Source organism: Fundulus heteroclitus, chromosome 15 (assembly GCF_011125445.2).
Source record: "Fundulus heteroclitus isolate FHET01 chromosome 15, MU-UCD_Fhet_4.1, whole genome shotgun sequence".
In the NCBI taxonomy this organism is placed as follows: domain Eukaryota; kingdom Metazoa; phylum Chordata; class Actinopteri; order Cyprinodontiformes; family Fundulidae; genus Fundulus; species Fundulus heteroclitus.
Genome location: NC_046375.1, coordinates 14,239,590 through 14,253,064, shown reverse-complemented (window position 1 = coordinate 14,253,064; position 13,475 = coordinate 14,239,590). Strand labels below are relative to the sequence as shown.

The following is a 13,475-nucleotide window of genomic DNA, read 5'->3' as shown; positions in this document are numbered from 1 at the left end:
TGTAATAAGTAATGTGCAATAACTAATGTACAATAATCTATTTAATACACTGTACTACAACCTGTGGAATAATCCTGATGTAGTGAATTCTGCTGCTATCAACACCAGAACATAAGTCAGTACACATGTATGTATGTATGTACAAATGTATACACGAATGTATATGCACATACATACGTGTAGGTACGTATGTATGTAGGCGTATAGATATATGTATATATATATATATATATAAGTATATATATATATGTTTATATATATATATATATATATATATATATAAACATATATATATACTTATATATAAGTATATATATATGCTTTAGATATATATATTATAAGTAAAAGTATATATAGGTTATATATCGATATCATCTCTATTCTATATATATTATATAGCTAATATATAGCTCTATATCTATATAGATCTCTATATTCTTGTATGAGCCGATGTGACGAGTGAATTTCTCCATTGTGAGATCAATAAAGACTATCTTATCTTATCTTAACTTTTTTTGGCTAATACAGAGTTAAAAACTAAAACATCATTCTTAATCTTTACCACTGTCTACCAGAATTTATCATCAAAGCAATCACAGAAACATTTTTATATCATCATCTCCTCCTTCAGACGCTTCTTCTCCTATACATGCAATGGCACGCTCTCACCTGGATTTTCCATGCACTGTTACATTTCACCAGCTTGAAGTTCTTTCCCAGGTTGTTGTTGGTGCAGAAGCACACCTTGAGGATTTTTACCGGTCCTCCCTCCTCAGTGAACTCGCTTTCAGAGCCGGTGTCTGTGCCACTTTGTCTTGGACTGGCTCCTTTCCAGGCCAGGGTCTCACCAGACATCACCTCGTACATTGTTACAACCAGGTTGGCGCTGTCACGCCCACATCATCCTTTCAACCAAACAAACCGAAAAAAAACAAAAAAAAACAACATTTGACTTAAGGACAACTGAAGGCATTCGACAGAAACTGTGAGGTTTTTAAAGTCTGCAATTAATAAATGGAATCAAAACAAACCGTGTGTCAACCTGCAAATAGAACATCACCAGAGGACACTGTTCTCTGACTATCTTTATCATACTACTACAGTAAGGTTTCATGTGCTTTGCTTCATATTTATCCTCTGATCTTGTGCCACATGGGTGCAATGATTCATGACAGACTGCATGTTTCCCATATTTGTGTTGCCAAGCCTGAACCTGCAATATTTATCAAACAAAACGCTGGTGGAGCAGCAAAACAGGCATTCAACAAGAAAGGTCAATTCACCAGATGAAACTGATATTTCATCCATGCTGGAAAAGCAATAAGGATGGGACTTATTTTATCAAAAATAACAGTCTACACTCTACAAAGACAATATAATAAACCACCAGCTTCAATGGTATTATGATAGCAGCCATTAGCTCTACCAATTTGAGGCTACTGTTACCTTACAAAGAGACAAACACAAAACACAAAAGTTTTTTTTTTACGCAAAGTACATGTGGTAAACAGTCCCATCTGAAACCAAAAACAGTTATGTCCCTTTGAATACGGTATTTAAATTGATCATTTGTAAATTTTTATCAACATCAGTCTGTAGTCATGTTGAGTCATTAATTGGAGAGACCTTAATTCCTGAAATTCATGTCAGGTCAAGTGGAAAGCCTTTGCAATAAAAACAGGCAGATACCTGGAATTCATTATCATTCATAACAGCTTCTGATGGTTTGTGAGAGGGTTAATTTAGGATGCTTTATCCCCATTAACAAATAGGCCTTTCAAGGCAAACAGCAGAAAGCACAATCTGCTGATTAGTTTTCCTTAGTTCAAATCTTGTATCGTCAAAAGATTTTTACTCATGATCTTTAATTTCTGTTTTTTTGTTAATTATTTAGCATTTTATGCACAACATTTTATGCAGTTTCGGTCCAATCTGCTGGTTTAATGGCTTTAACGACCGCCCATTATTAAGGGGTGGACCGGTTTTGGTTGAATTTGCATGTTTTCTAAGACAAGGTCTTTGTTTGAACAGGAGTATAAAGCTTGTTACTCCACATTACTCCAGACTTTTTGAATTGAGAAAGCTTCCTGGAGAGGAAGCGAAATGTCTTCAACTACGAAAAACAAGTCCAGTTGCTTTGTTTTTTACTTTTTTTGGAATGACCATGACCTGGATGACTGAGAATCTTCACCAGTTTTGTGCACAACACTGTATTATAGTAAGTTGTATATTGCAGTTCTGCAAAAGTTTTTAAATATGTGTCCCAATGAGACTAGCTGTTACAATAAAGATTTCATAAAAATACTAAAAAATGATCTACCGATATTGTACTATCAAAAGTATCGGGTCACTGTCATTTAGACAGATATGTACTTTAATAATACCAAGTTCACACTCTATTGGGTTTATGATGAAGTTGGCCCACTCTTTAAATCTATAACAGCTTTAAACCTCCTGGGAAGGCTTTCCACAAAGCTTGATTTTGTGTTTATTCGACAAAAAAATAATTAAGTAATTTCTGAGGTCAGCCAGTGATGTTGGAGACGAAGATCTGGTCCACAGTCTTGAGTCTAATTCATCCGAAAAATATTCCGTCAGGTTAATGTCATGGCTTCCAATTTCTCCCACACCAAACCTGCTCATCCATGTGCTTATAGACCTTGCTAAGTGCACAGTCATGTCAGCACAGGAGGGAATCATCTCCAAATTGTCTTCACAGAGATGAGAGCATGAAATTATCCAAATTGCCTTGGCTTGCTGAAGCATTAAGAGTTCAGAAATAATTAAACATTTAAGAACTAAGGCACCGAGCCCAACTCCAGCAAAACGGCCCCACACCTTAAAATCCCTTCTGCACACGCCTTCCACTTGACATAATGCACTTAAACGTTAAAAACAGTTCTCTGAGCAAATGTTAAACCCAGACTCATCCATTAGATGGCCAGGCTGAGAGGCATAATTCACTCCAGAAAACATATCTCCGCTGCTCTAGTTTTTCTTTTGCACCACTGCATCTGCCATTTTGCATTGCGCTTAGTTATATTGCTGTAGCTGCTCAGACTCAGAAAACCGTTCCCTGAAGCTCTCTAAGCACTGATCTTTAGCTATTCTGAACACTAAATAAAGTTTGAAGGTCTATAACTGTTAACTTTAGAGAAAGTTGGCAATCTTAGCGCACTCTGCTCCTCGGCATCAACCAAACTTGCTTTGTGTGTTTTAACCGTCTAACACTTTGTGGCTGTGTTAATATTGGTCCTATTTGCTTCCACGTTGTTTTATTACCACTAATTGTTGACCGTGGATGAGGAAATTTCACAACTGGGCTTAATGCACAGGAGACATCCTATTATGGTAACACGGTGGAATGCATTGAGCCAAGGAGAGCGACCCATTCTTTCAGAAATGTTTGTAGAAGCAGAATAGCCGCACTTTCTGTGGCCATGCAGTTATGAAACACCTGAATTCAATTTTAATGGTTAACCCAGTACCTTAGGCAACATTTTTTTAGGGTCCTTGTACCTTCTCCTGGGTAACTACTCCAAACAAATGCTACCAGAATAAATATAGTTCTTTTTTCCGACTGGTTTAATTTCAAATACCACTGTTGCTACACCACACTCTCTCAGGAAATGAGTGAAGTTTGTCAAAGTGAAAATTGACTTTGATGGATTTTACACCCAAATCTTCGAGGAGTTTCCAGTACTTTAAAAGATTATTTCCAAAGCAGTTTCTTTTCTGAACTCATTAGAAAAAAAACGTCAGTTTACAAAATCCTTATATCAGACTCTATTGAATACGTGTCTTCAGTGGGCAGCATATGATATGATGTAGTTTATTTTTTACATGTCTTTGGATATTCTTTGAAACACTCTTACATTCCCTCTTTGTCATTATATGTATCGTTGATATTAGAAAGACTGAATAGAATAGAATAGAAATGTCTTTGATGTGCCCTACGATAGAATAGCGACCTGTTCAGGGTGAACCCCACCTCTCGCCCATTGTCAGCTGGAAATGGGCACCAGCAACCCTCACAACCCCACAAGGGATAGACATGTTAGAAAATGGATGGATGGATGTCTTTGTTGTCCCACAATGGCGAAATACGGCTGTGACCGAAAAACACAAAACATTTTCTGATTTAAACCTAGCATATCTGCCATTTTCTATAATTTATTTCTATACCGGTAATTGTATTCATAAGATTTTGGAAAGTTCATAATTGGGAAAGGTGTGATTAAGCCCTCTGAAAATGGGTAAATGGCCTAATGTAGTCATTCTGGACTCCTTGTGTCCCATAATGCTAATATTTTAGCCAAGCATAGACTGCACGTGTAATCCACAAATATGATATACATAAAAGTGGTAGTGAACTTCAAATCTAACTCTTGGGCAAGTATACATACAAAAGAAAAGAAAATGTGCATTGGGGAGCAAATAAGTGGTTTGCAAAGCTACTTTAAATGGCAGACAGGGATTCAGTCAATACGTCTGATTTATTTTATGTTACTGATAATTGTTGCTCAAATAGACTGACACTATGCTTCTCAAGCAGTGGCCCAAACTGGATCAAAATTTAAATATATAAAGCCACTTGACTTGCTAGACACAGATAATACATTCTGTTACCATGTGCCGCTGTTTGTCTCTTTTGAATCAAATGAGCACATTCATGCTCCTAGAAGAGTCATTGACAAAGCCCAGAGCTGGATTTGGATAATAAAAGCCCAGATCCCATTCTCCACCAGTCCAATTCTAAACTAATTTTTTTATATCATGCTACACCATGCAGACACTTTGTCTCCTGCACTGAGGAAGATTATTTTGCCTCAGCCTGCCAAGTGCTTGAAGTGGCTGGCATGGCAGAGTACCCCAAGCTACTGTATTTTCTGATTATGTATTGAACATTCAACCCAAGATGATTAGAAGATCATTAAGAATGGAACAAGAAAGAAATCAAGACAGTGAAATGTGGGTGAAGTAACTTACTATGACTGTGTTAGGACAGAGTAAATTTTACACACTTCATCTTGATCAAACCCCTTTACAAAATGGGGGCACATCATAAACCATGATACATTGAAGAAAAAAGGCTGTTCCTGTTTTAGTCAACTATGCACTCATATAAAACATAGCCAGATGTCTTGGTTATCTTTAGAAATATAACGTCAGGCTCCGAGAAGCAAATCTTTAACTTGTTTCAATTTTTCTGTTGGTCCTTTTTTTTTTTAATCAATCATATTTATGGTTTGTATGATTACAGAGAAATTGTGACTAAACTGCCTGAACAAAGAGAGTCAATTAAATTTAGAGAGTAAAAAACTCTAATCATCATTGCCCCCTTCCAAGTACCTGCTAAGTAGGTACAGACAATGGCTGGATGATTTATTTATTTCCATATGAAAATATAAGTGACAGAATGTTAGATACATTATGTTCAGTAAAGCGGCCATGGAATTTTCATTAAACTACTTTTGTGCAGAGAAACGTAAAGAATGTCCCGGTGGTTTAGTAAAAGGCGTGTTCCAGGTGTTATAGGAGGAGGTGGTTGCTGACGATGGAAAGATAAGGTACTGCACAGTTTGCAAGTGGCAGCTTATCCACATATTATTTCAATTCTACTTCAGCTTGAAAACTAATTTTGAACACATTACTAACCATTAACAATATTCTGGACTACTAAGTACAGTATACTACCTTCTGTCTTATACTGAAACTACCAAAATACCAAAATGCTGCACTTTAGTTTGGTACATCAGTAAAATTTAAATATTAAGTTTGCACCAGCAAACAGGCTTAAATTGGAGGCAACCGGACTTTCGTACAGTTCTTTCTGAAAATGTTTCGATGGCTTTCCAGGAGTCTTTCAACGATGGTGGCGTAGAGGTTAGGGAGTTTGTCCTGCAATTGGCAGGTTGCCGGTTTGATCCCCCGCTCTGTCGTTGTGTCCTTGGGCAAGACACTTCACCTGCATTGTCTGCTGGCGGTGGTGGTGCCGGTGTATGGCAGCCTTGCCTCTGTCAGGGCCCACCAGGGCAGCTGTAGCTACTAGCATAGCTCACCACCATGTATGTTAATGGGTGAATGACTAAACTGTAGTTTAAAGCGCTTTGGAGGTCGTCAAGACTAGTTAAAGTGCTATACAAGTACATGCCATTTACCATTTCAGAAAGAACTGAACAAAAGTCCAGTTGCCTCTGATATAAACCTGTTCACAATGACCGGATAACTGAGAATCTACACAGGTATTAAGTCTGTAACCCTTTCATCCCTTTTCTATTTGTTTCCACAATCTTAAAGCCTCATTTATCATATTTATTTCTTATATAGAATAACAGTGAACTTAAGCTCTTGTTTCCACCAACAGCTTCTAAAGATTTCTGGACCTCTGTTCCTATATGAGAAAGGCCCTCCAGCAATGCAAGAATACCCTCTGACCACCTGGCTTAAACAAACATGGCTAGGGTCGGTGATTGTAAATGATGATAATTCTTTATTATACTGCTACATAAACACACACCTTGTAACCGTTGAGTTGTATTCCCAAGTCTACAAATCGCACCTTCGCTGAAAGCAACAGAAAAAATGCTATTAGAAATAGTTACTTTGAGTCTCTGAGAACTCCCTGCTGCTCTTTGACTCAGCATGTTTAGAAACAATCTCGCAAAGACAGACATCTACCCTGACCACGAGATTTCTGCCAATTACCCACCTTGCAACCCCGCTGGTGAGGAAAAGGCCTTTTAAACGTCATAACTGAGCAGCTCCATGCTGTTAGGCCGCTGTGAGGCGTGCTGAGTTTGCGTTAGTTTCTCTCAGGGCTCTTCCACCGCTGTTAGGTTGTGTTTTGTTAGCCTGAGGCCACGAATTCCCCAGCAAGATCATGTAGGCGTGTTTTTATGTGCGAGTGCGTGCAACGAGGAAGAGAGAAGAGGGAGACAGGCTGAGAGGACAAGAGCGAAGCATGTTGCACCATCATCTGGCTGTCTGTGGCCCAATGAAGGGGTCCCAGCAATCCCACAGATTAGTACAAGAAGAATGCTTGACTTGTAAATATATATCTTGACTAACATCGCAGAAACATTTAGTAAACGCCGAGATTCCAAGTGTTTAGAAAATAGCCAAGTCTTTTCTGTCAAAATATCCTGCATTCTCCGAGAGACAGAAGGACAAATTATTTATACCGAGCAGAACAGAAACACGCCCAATGCAAGAACAGAGCGAGTGTAGCTTATTATATCGATCACTGGCATATTTTTTGTTGTTTGTTTGCTTGTTTGAAAAAGAAAACACGGGCTGCAACGGTAGAAGAGTTGGTAATACTGCCATCTTGCAGTAAGAAGATCCTTGTTTCAAATTCCAGCCTGGGCTCTCTTTGCTTTGAGTTCTCCCATGTTCTCCCTGTGCATGTGCGGGTTCTCTCCAGGTGCTGCAGCTTCCTTCCATAGTCCAAAAACACAAGTAGGTTTATTGATCATCTGAAACCGGTGACATGTCCAGGTTGTACCTCACCTCGTACCCAGTGACTGCTGGAAAGAGGCACCAGCCCTACAGGGCACTAGATCTACTAATAGGTCGAAAGTAAGGTTTGAATACTTTTCTTTTAGTCTTTAATGCTTCTGATTATCAACAAATGTTCATATCAGATAAACATAACCTGAGAACATGTGCAAGTCTGTTTGCAAATAAAATTTTCATTTATATTTTTTTCAGGGGGTGAAAAGCTATCCGAATCAGTAAATTATTACTTAAATACCTTCGAATAGAACCTGTCTAACAATATGAATAAAATTAAATTAAATACAAAAAATCTGAAAAAGCAACACATCATGTTCGAATCTAAAGAAAAGGTGATAAACAAGTTAGTCAAATCTATCAGTCTAGAAAGGGTTATATAATAATCCTAAGGCTATACTAATCCAGCAAACAGCGAAAGCCATTATCCACAAAAGGAGACAACATGGAGTAGTAGTAGTGAGGTCACTAAAAACCCAGAATACCATATAAAGCACTGCCTTTGCAGGGGAATATTAGGTCATAGGTTCATGACTATAACCCCAGATGCAGTTGAACAACGATCAAAAGCACAAAGACAAGGTCACCTCTGATTAAGACCATTAGAAGTTCTGGACTTAAATCAGATCGAGGTGCCGTAGCCTGACCTTAACCTTCCAATGTGACTGAATTTAAATATTTCTGAAAAGTGGGCTAAAGTTTCTCCACAGTGAACAAAAGACTAAACACCCCTTCATGTCTGTTAGAAAAGGGCAAAAACGTTAGTGGGGTAAAAGTTACAAATGTCAACATTATATTGCGAGGCACTTAAAAATGCTTAAGTCGTGCCTTTGTATTTGACAGTCTTTACAGTTTTCTTTCACTGAAACAGTTTTAGACCAACAGGAAAGTGATATTGTGCATTGCCGAATGTCCAACCTGTAGGTTTATGTGACTTTATGATCATCATCATCCGAGGCTGTGAATAGATAACCGCATGTCTTTGCTTTCACAGCTTGGACCTGGCTACAACCCAAGAATGTGATTTGAAGAACATTGACTTTCCAGGGTGTAACCTGCCTCTCGTCCATTGACCACTGGAGATAGGCATCCCATGATGCTCCTTTTCATATTTAAACCATTCAGTTGCTGCCTATATAAAGGGGAACTGCAATGCTTTGGTCTGAATTCCTCGTTAATTTACCCCCACAGCCCATCTTTTGCCCTGTTCTGAGGTTCGTTGAAGAGCAGCTCGTAGTATCCCGGGTGACTGTGTAATGAATTGTATGAGTTAACACACCCAACAACTGAACATTTTCGCTTTCACGTCCACTTTTGGTTTCGGCATCCGTGAGCTCACTGCAAAAATGGAAGTAAAACTAAGTAAAATTTTCTTAAAATTTGTGTATTTGTCCTTGATTTGAGCAAGTAAATAAGATTATTTGCCAGAGGAATAAGATTTTTGCACTTTAAATTTGAACAACTCATCTCCATCGTCTCATTTCAAGTGCTGTATATCTAATTATCTTATTTTAGGCATCTGAATACTCATTCCATGGGCATTAAAACTTTAAACATCTTAAACTTGCTGCTCAAATCAAGGACAAACACACTAGCTTCAAGAATATTTTACTTACTTTTAGTTGCCTTTTTGTAGTGCTTGGACTACAAAATAAAAATAAATGAAAGTGACAAATTCACAAGACTGGTAAGCTGGAAGTCTATGACTTTTTGAGCAGCTCAGCAGCAAATACTGTGACGTAATTGTTAAAAGAGGTAACAGAAAACAGAAAAAACTAAACAAGCCAAACAATATCTCCCAAACAGAATATTTAGATATCTCCGCACCTCCTGGAGAGACTACATTCAACTTTTCTGCATTTAAGGGCTAAAAAAATGTGGATATTGCATGATATGCCCCTTGAGGTAAATTATGTTCCAGCAGCACCTTCCTTTGTATCTGATACTGTAATATACGTTATTTAATGTCCATTTATACCATGTTAAACAAACTCTGTAGTGTGATTCTTGCAACTTACAGACAGCACATATATTTACCGCCCATGAAATGGATCTCAACGATATGGGCTTATTTCTTTCCTGTTTAGACACATGTAAAGTGTTTTTTCTTATATGTCAGTTTACATGACAAGATGAGAAACACCGTGACTTATCAGCTTGTCTCTTCTATTCGATTAGCATTTAAACATAACACTTATAATATATAGATTGCACTTTGTGGTGATCTGGGGAGCAGTTTGAACACTGGTTTCTTTTGCTCAGTGTGAGATCCTTACTCTCCTGCGCAAACAACAACACATTCTTTTGGTAAGCCACGTGTTTTTCAGTTCTGGTTTCTGTTTTAGTCTCTCTGTGAAGCCGTTTGGTTAACGCCAGAAGAAAGTTGCTTTGTGTCTGCATTAGTCATCTGCCTCTTTAGTTTATAGATAACTGGTAACTTCTTAATCAGATTTTTAAGTTTTTTTTTAGCAATATATACTATACTTTGCTGCACATTAGATTTGTGAAATTAGACATTTTTAATTTGTAATCAAGATTGATGTTTTCTTCTTTTTCCTTGCTTTCTCCAGCTGTAGTGTGACACTCTAACCTGATTCTCGCCAGATCTGTCCGCAGAGCTCCATACATCCATCTGGGATTGCTCCATTGGAGATGTATTTCAGAGGGAGGTGCCTTATCAAAAATGATTGCATATGATTGGATAAACCACTTGTCCGTCATCTTTACAGTTGGAAGATCAAGCTCTTGCCAAATGGGGAGAAGGGCGAAAACATCGTTTCCATTAACAAAAGCTGTCAAAGCCATTCTCTGTTGTTCTTTTAAATAATTAATATTCGGTAGATTGGACCACACTGATGAAATAGCAGCATCGATGTTACTGCTTGCTTCCTCGCCGCGAGCCGCCATTGTTGTCTGAGTCCAAACAGTTGCTTCTCTGATACGTCACATCTACGAAAATCCCATAGCATTTGCAAGAAGAGGCAGTGCAGTGCGAATCCTGATTGGGTCATCCATTTTATGTGGTATTGAAATCCCTCTGAATGGCAGCGAGTCCAGATGGATGTGTGGAGCTCAGCGGAACAAAATCCATCTGGCGAAAGTCGGGTTAATGACACTCAGGTTCACAGATAAATGCACTCTAACATGCATTTCTAAAAAAGAAAATAAGAACAATATCTAGAAAACACAGAACAATTTTTTTTCATTTTAACTGTTGACATACAGAAAAATAATCCCAGTTAATTGGGAAATGCTGACAAGACTACTGCTTGTGCTCATTAAAAATGAACCTGAAATCTAAACTGGGTCTAAACTTTTTTAACCCTTTTGTCAAAGATGAGTGTAAAAACCTGGTCTACTGTAATTAAAAGCAGCAGTTGTTTCTTAATTGCCATTCCACTAATATGAAAATAAAACATGGTTTAGTTAACATGGCATAACCTCTGAATCTGTTCAAATGACAGATGAGCTCCCTAAAGTATGACGTTCACCATTACAAACATGCAAAGCAGCTGTTAGAACAGCTAAAACAGCAAGAAAATAATTAATTTCCTTTTTTCTTGTCTTTCCATGTAGACAAAATCCAGGCACATGTTGCCTTCGCCTATCATTCTCCAGCTGACACTTGTTATGGTAACAAATCTTCACTAGGAAGGTTTTTTTTTTCCCTTCCTGTGAGGCCAAATCAGTGTGAAGTAACCCTTTCAACATCTCACTACTACAGAGGCGTCAGCAGGACACTGAGCCGGTCACCTCTTTCCCGATTGGTTCTTCCTGTTCTGTGTCCTCGCTGTCTGCGAACTGCCGTGCTGCACTGAAACACGCAGTATAATCTGCTCGAGGGTAACGGTGACAGATGAGAGTGAAATTCCTCGGGGGCCGGCAGAGCGGCAGGAACATTAAACAAGACAGCACTTGAGGAAAGAGGAAGCTGCATGTATACAGCGTGCGGCTCAGCTTGTGTTCGACCAGCATCTTGCAACACACACACACACATATAGAGAGAACATTTGAGTAACCTTAAACATGTGCTTTAAAACTCTTTGATGTAGCCAGCCCCTTGTAGCCCGCGTTGTAGTTTTAAGATCGTGTGAGACGGTAAAGGTTGAGAGATAGTTAGATAACTTTTAATTCTTCCATGTTTATCCCTGTCTCGCCTGCAGTTAGACTAACGGGGGTTAAATACGAAGGCATACCACATTTATTTTTGATTCCGTGTACAAAAAGGTTTGAAAACCATTCGTTTATACATTTATGTCTTCCTTTTTTCCACAATTACAAACTATTTTGTGTTACAATACTGCATTAAATCTCATGAAAATGCGTTGACGTTTGAGGTTTTCATTTATAAAACAAAAATGTGATAAAAACTTTGCCAAACACTCAAAGTATCGCTTACTTCATCTTTTCTCTCATGAGATGCAAAGCCTCTATGTACATCAATAAGTTTAGTTATTTGTCAGTAAATGATTCAAAAGTTGGCACGTCTGATCTCGATGGGATCTTCAATTTAGGGATACGAAGGAGAAACTAACATAACTTCTTCCATGAGCAATATTTTTCTTCGTCAGGTTGAAGTGTACTGTCACGTTAAGGTTTCTTTTATTGTTTTTTTTTATTGCAGTGTGTTTTCAACACCCAAATACATCAGCATACAAATGCCTGGTGTTCCTATAGAGCCTCTGTAGAAAACCACTATCTCTCTGTACCGTCCTTCTTTCCAGGTACAGCTCAGTGTTGCAAGGAAAAACACGCTTGCAAAAAATCTGTTAGGACATGCACTCCGGGCTGTACAAGCATCTGTTCCACCCTGACGTGGAATAAGATAGCACTTCTTGGTACATGGTGCTCTTATCCATTAGACCCTACCCATCACCTTTTAGGCTTTCTTTGAAAGAACAACTCTTCTGCTTGAAGAAATCAACATCATTTTGGACACAACCACATTTAAAAGATGGCCATCTTTACTTATTACAGTTAATTTCCTAATCCTTAGAATAGAGCTGTTGTTGTGAAGGCGCATTTCCAAACCCAGACAACCCATTCAGACATGCCTGTGCTCTGAACAGATAGCAGGGGGTCTGTGCGTCGCAACATTATAACCCCAGGGCCTGGAATGCGGATGGCCGGCCTCCTCACCTGCACAGACTTGCCGTGCTCAAGAACAAAGTTCCCTCTAAAGAGAGACAAGCGCACCGCGTTTCAACTTGCGCCGTTACAATCCCCATAAATAACACTTAACCAATACTAACACAACGTAAACTGGAGCATTAAAAAAAAACGCAGTTTGTTTTTTTCACAATAAAATCAACAGGACATAAAGAACAAAGCATCTACGGTTGCTTTCCTTTTTTCCCTTTACGTCCATAAACTTAAGGCCTTTTGTAAACATTTTTAAAATTAAATTATTTTCTTTAGTAAAAAAAAAAAAAAAGCATAAAGAAAACTTAATCTCGACTCTCACCCGAATTTGCTGATTTTCTCCCAGGAATAAAGTTTGATAGGAAGTATATAAATCCCTCCGGGAGCGACCAGGCCGAGCAGACCGTCTCCTGCGCTGTCAGAAAGTGGAGCAGAAGGTGTCAGGTGGCCACTCCTTCACCTCTGCAGTCCTCAGATAAGGTGGCTCCACTTCCTTGTTTCAGGAATCCCGGCTTCCTGGCTGTACACGGCGGAATATGGCTTCTTTTACACGCAAAACCATCCGATGATAAATATTTTCGTATCAGTTTCACTATAATTCCCCTTCCTTACTTCTTTAATAAGTGCGAATAAGTTTGTAATGACACCATGTTACACGCAGAACATGGTGTTGATCAGTTTCATTCGATTAAGCTTTGATGTTGATATGAAAAGCATAAAAGTAGGCTACTTGCAAATAAAACCACAATCGAAATTCTGGTGTTCAAGTTTTTTTTTTTTTTTTTTTTTTTTTCGTTTGTTCTCATTCATTGGACCTT

General features: G+C 38.4%; 1 protein-coding gene across 3 annotated transcripts in view; it reads right to left on the bottom strand.

Annotated features, from left to right (window-relative positions):
* Positions 1-13,099, bottom strand: part of ptk2bb (protein tyrosine kinase 2 beta, b) — a 36,344-nt gene extending 23,245 nt beyond the window's left edge. The window contains exons 1-2 of one of the 3 annotated variants that reach the window (XM_012855877.3): positions 12,980-13,099; positions 670-905 (exon numbers count right to left, since the gene is read on the bottom strand). In XM_012855877.3, the coding sequence (XP_012711331.1) occupies positions 670-867 (198 nt within the window). In that variant the 5' untranslated portion in view covers positions 868-905; positions 12,980-13,099. Of the gene's footprint in view, positions 1-669; positions 906-6,712; positions 6,857-12,979 lie in introns of those variants that run through there. The other 2 variants (XM_012855879.3, XM_012855878.3) reach the window with 2 other exon arrangements.
* Between the last annotated feature and the right edge of the window lie 376 nt (positions 13,100-13,475).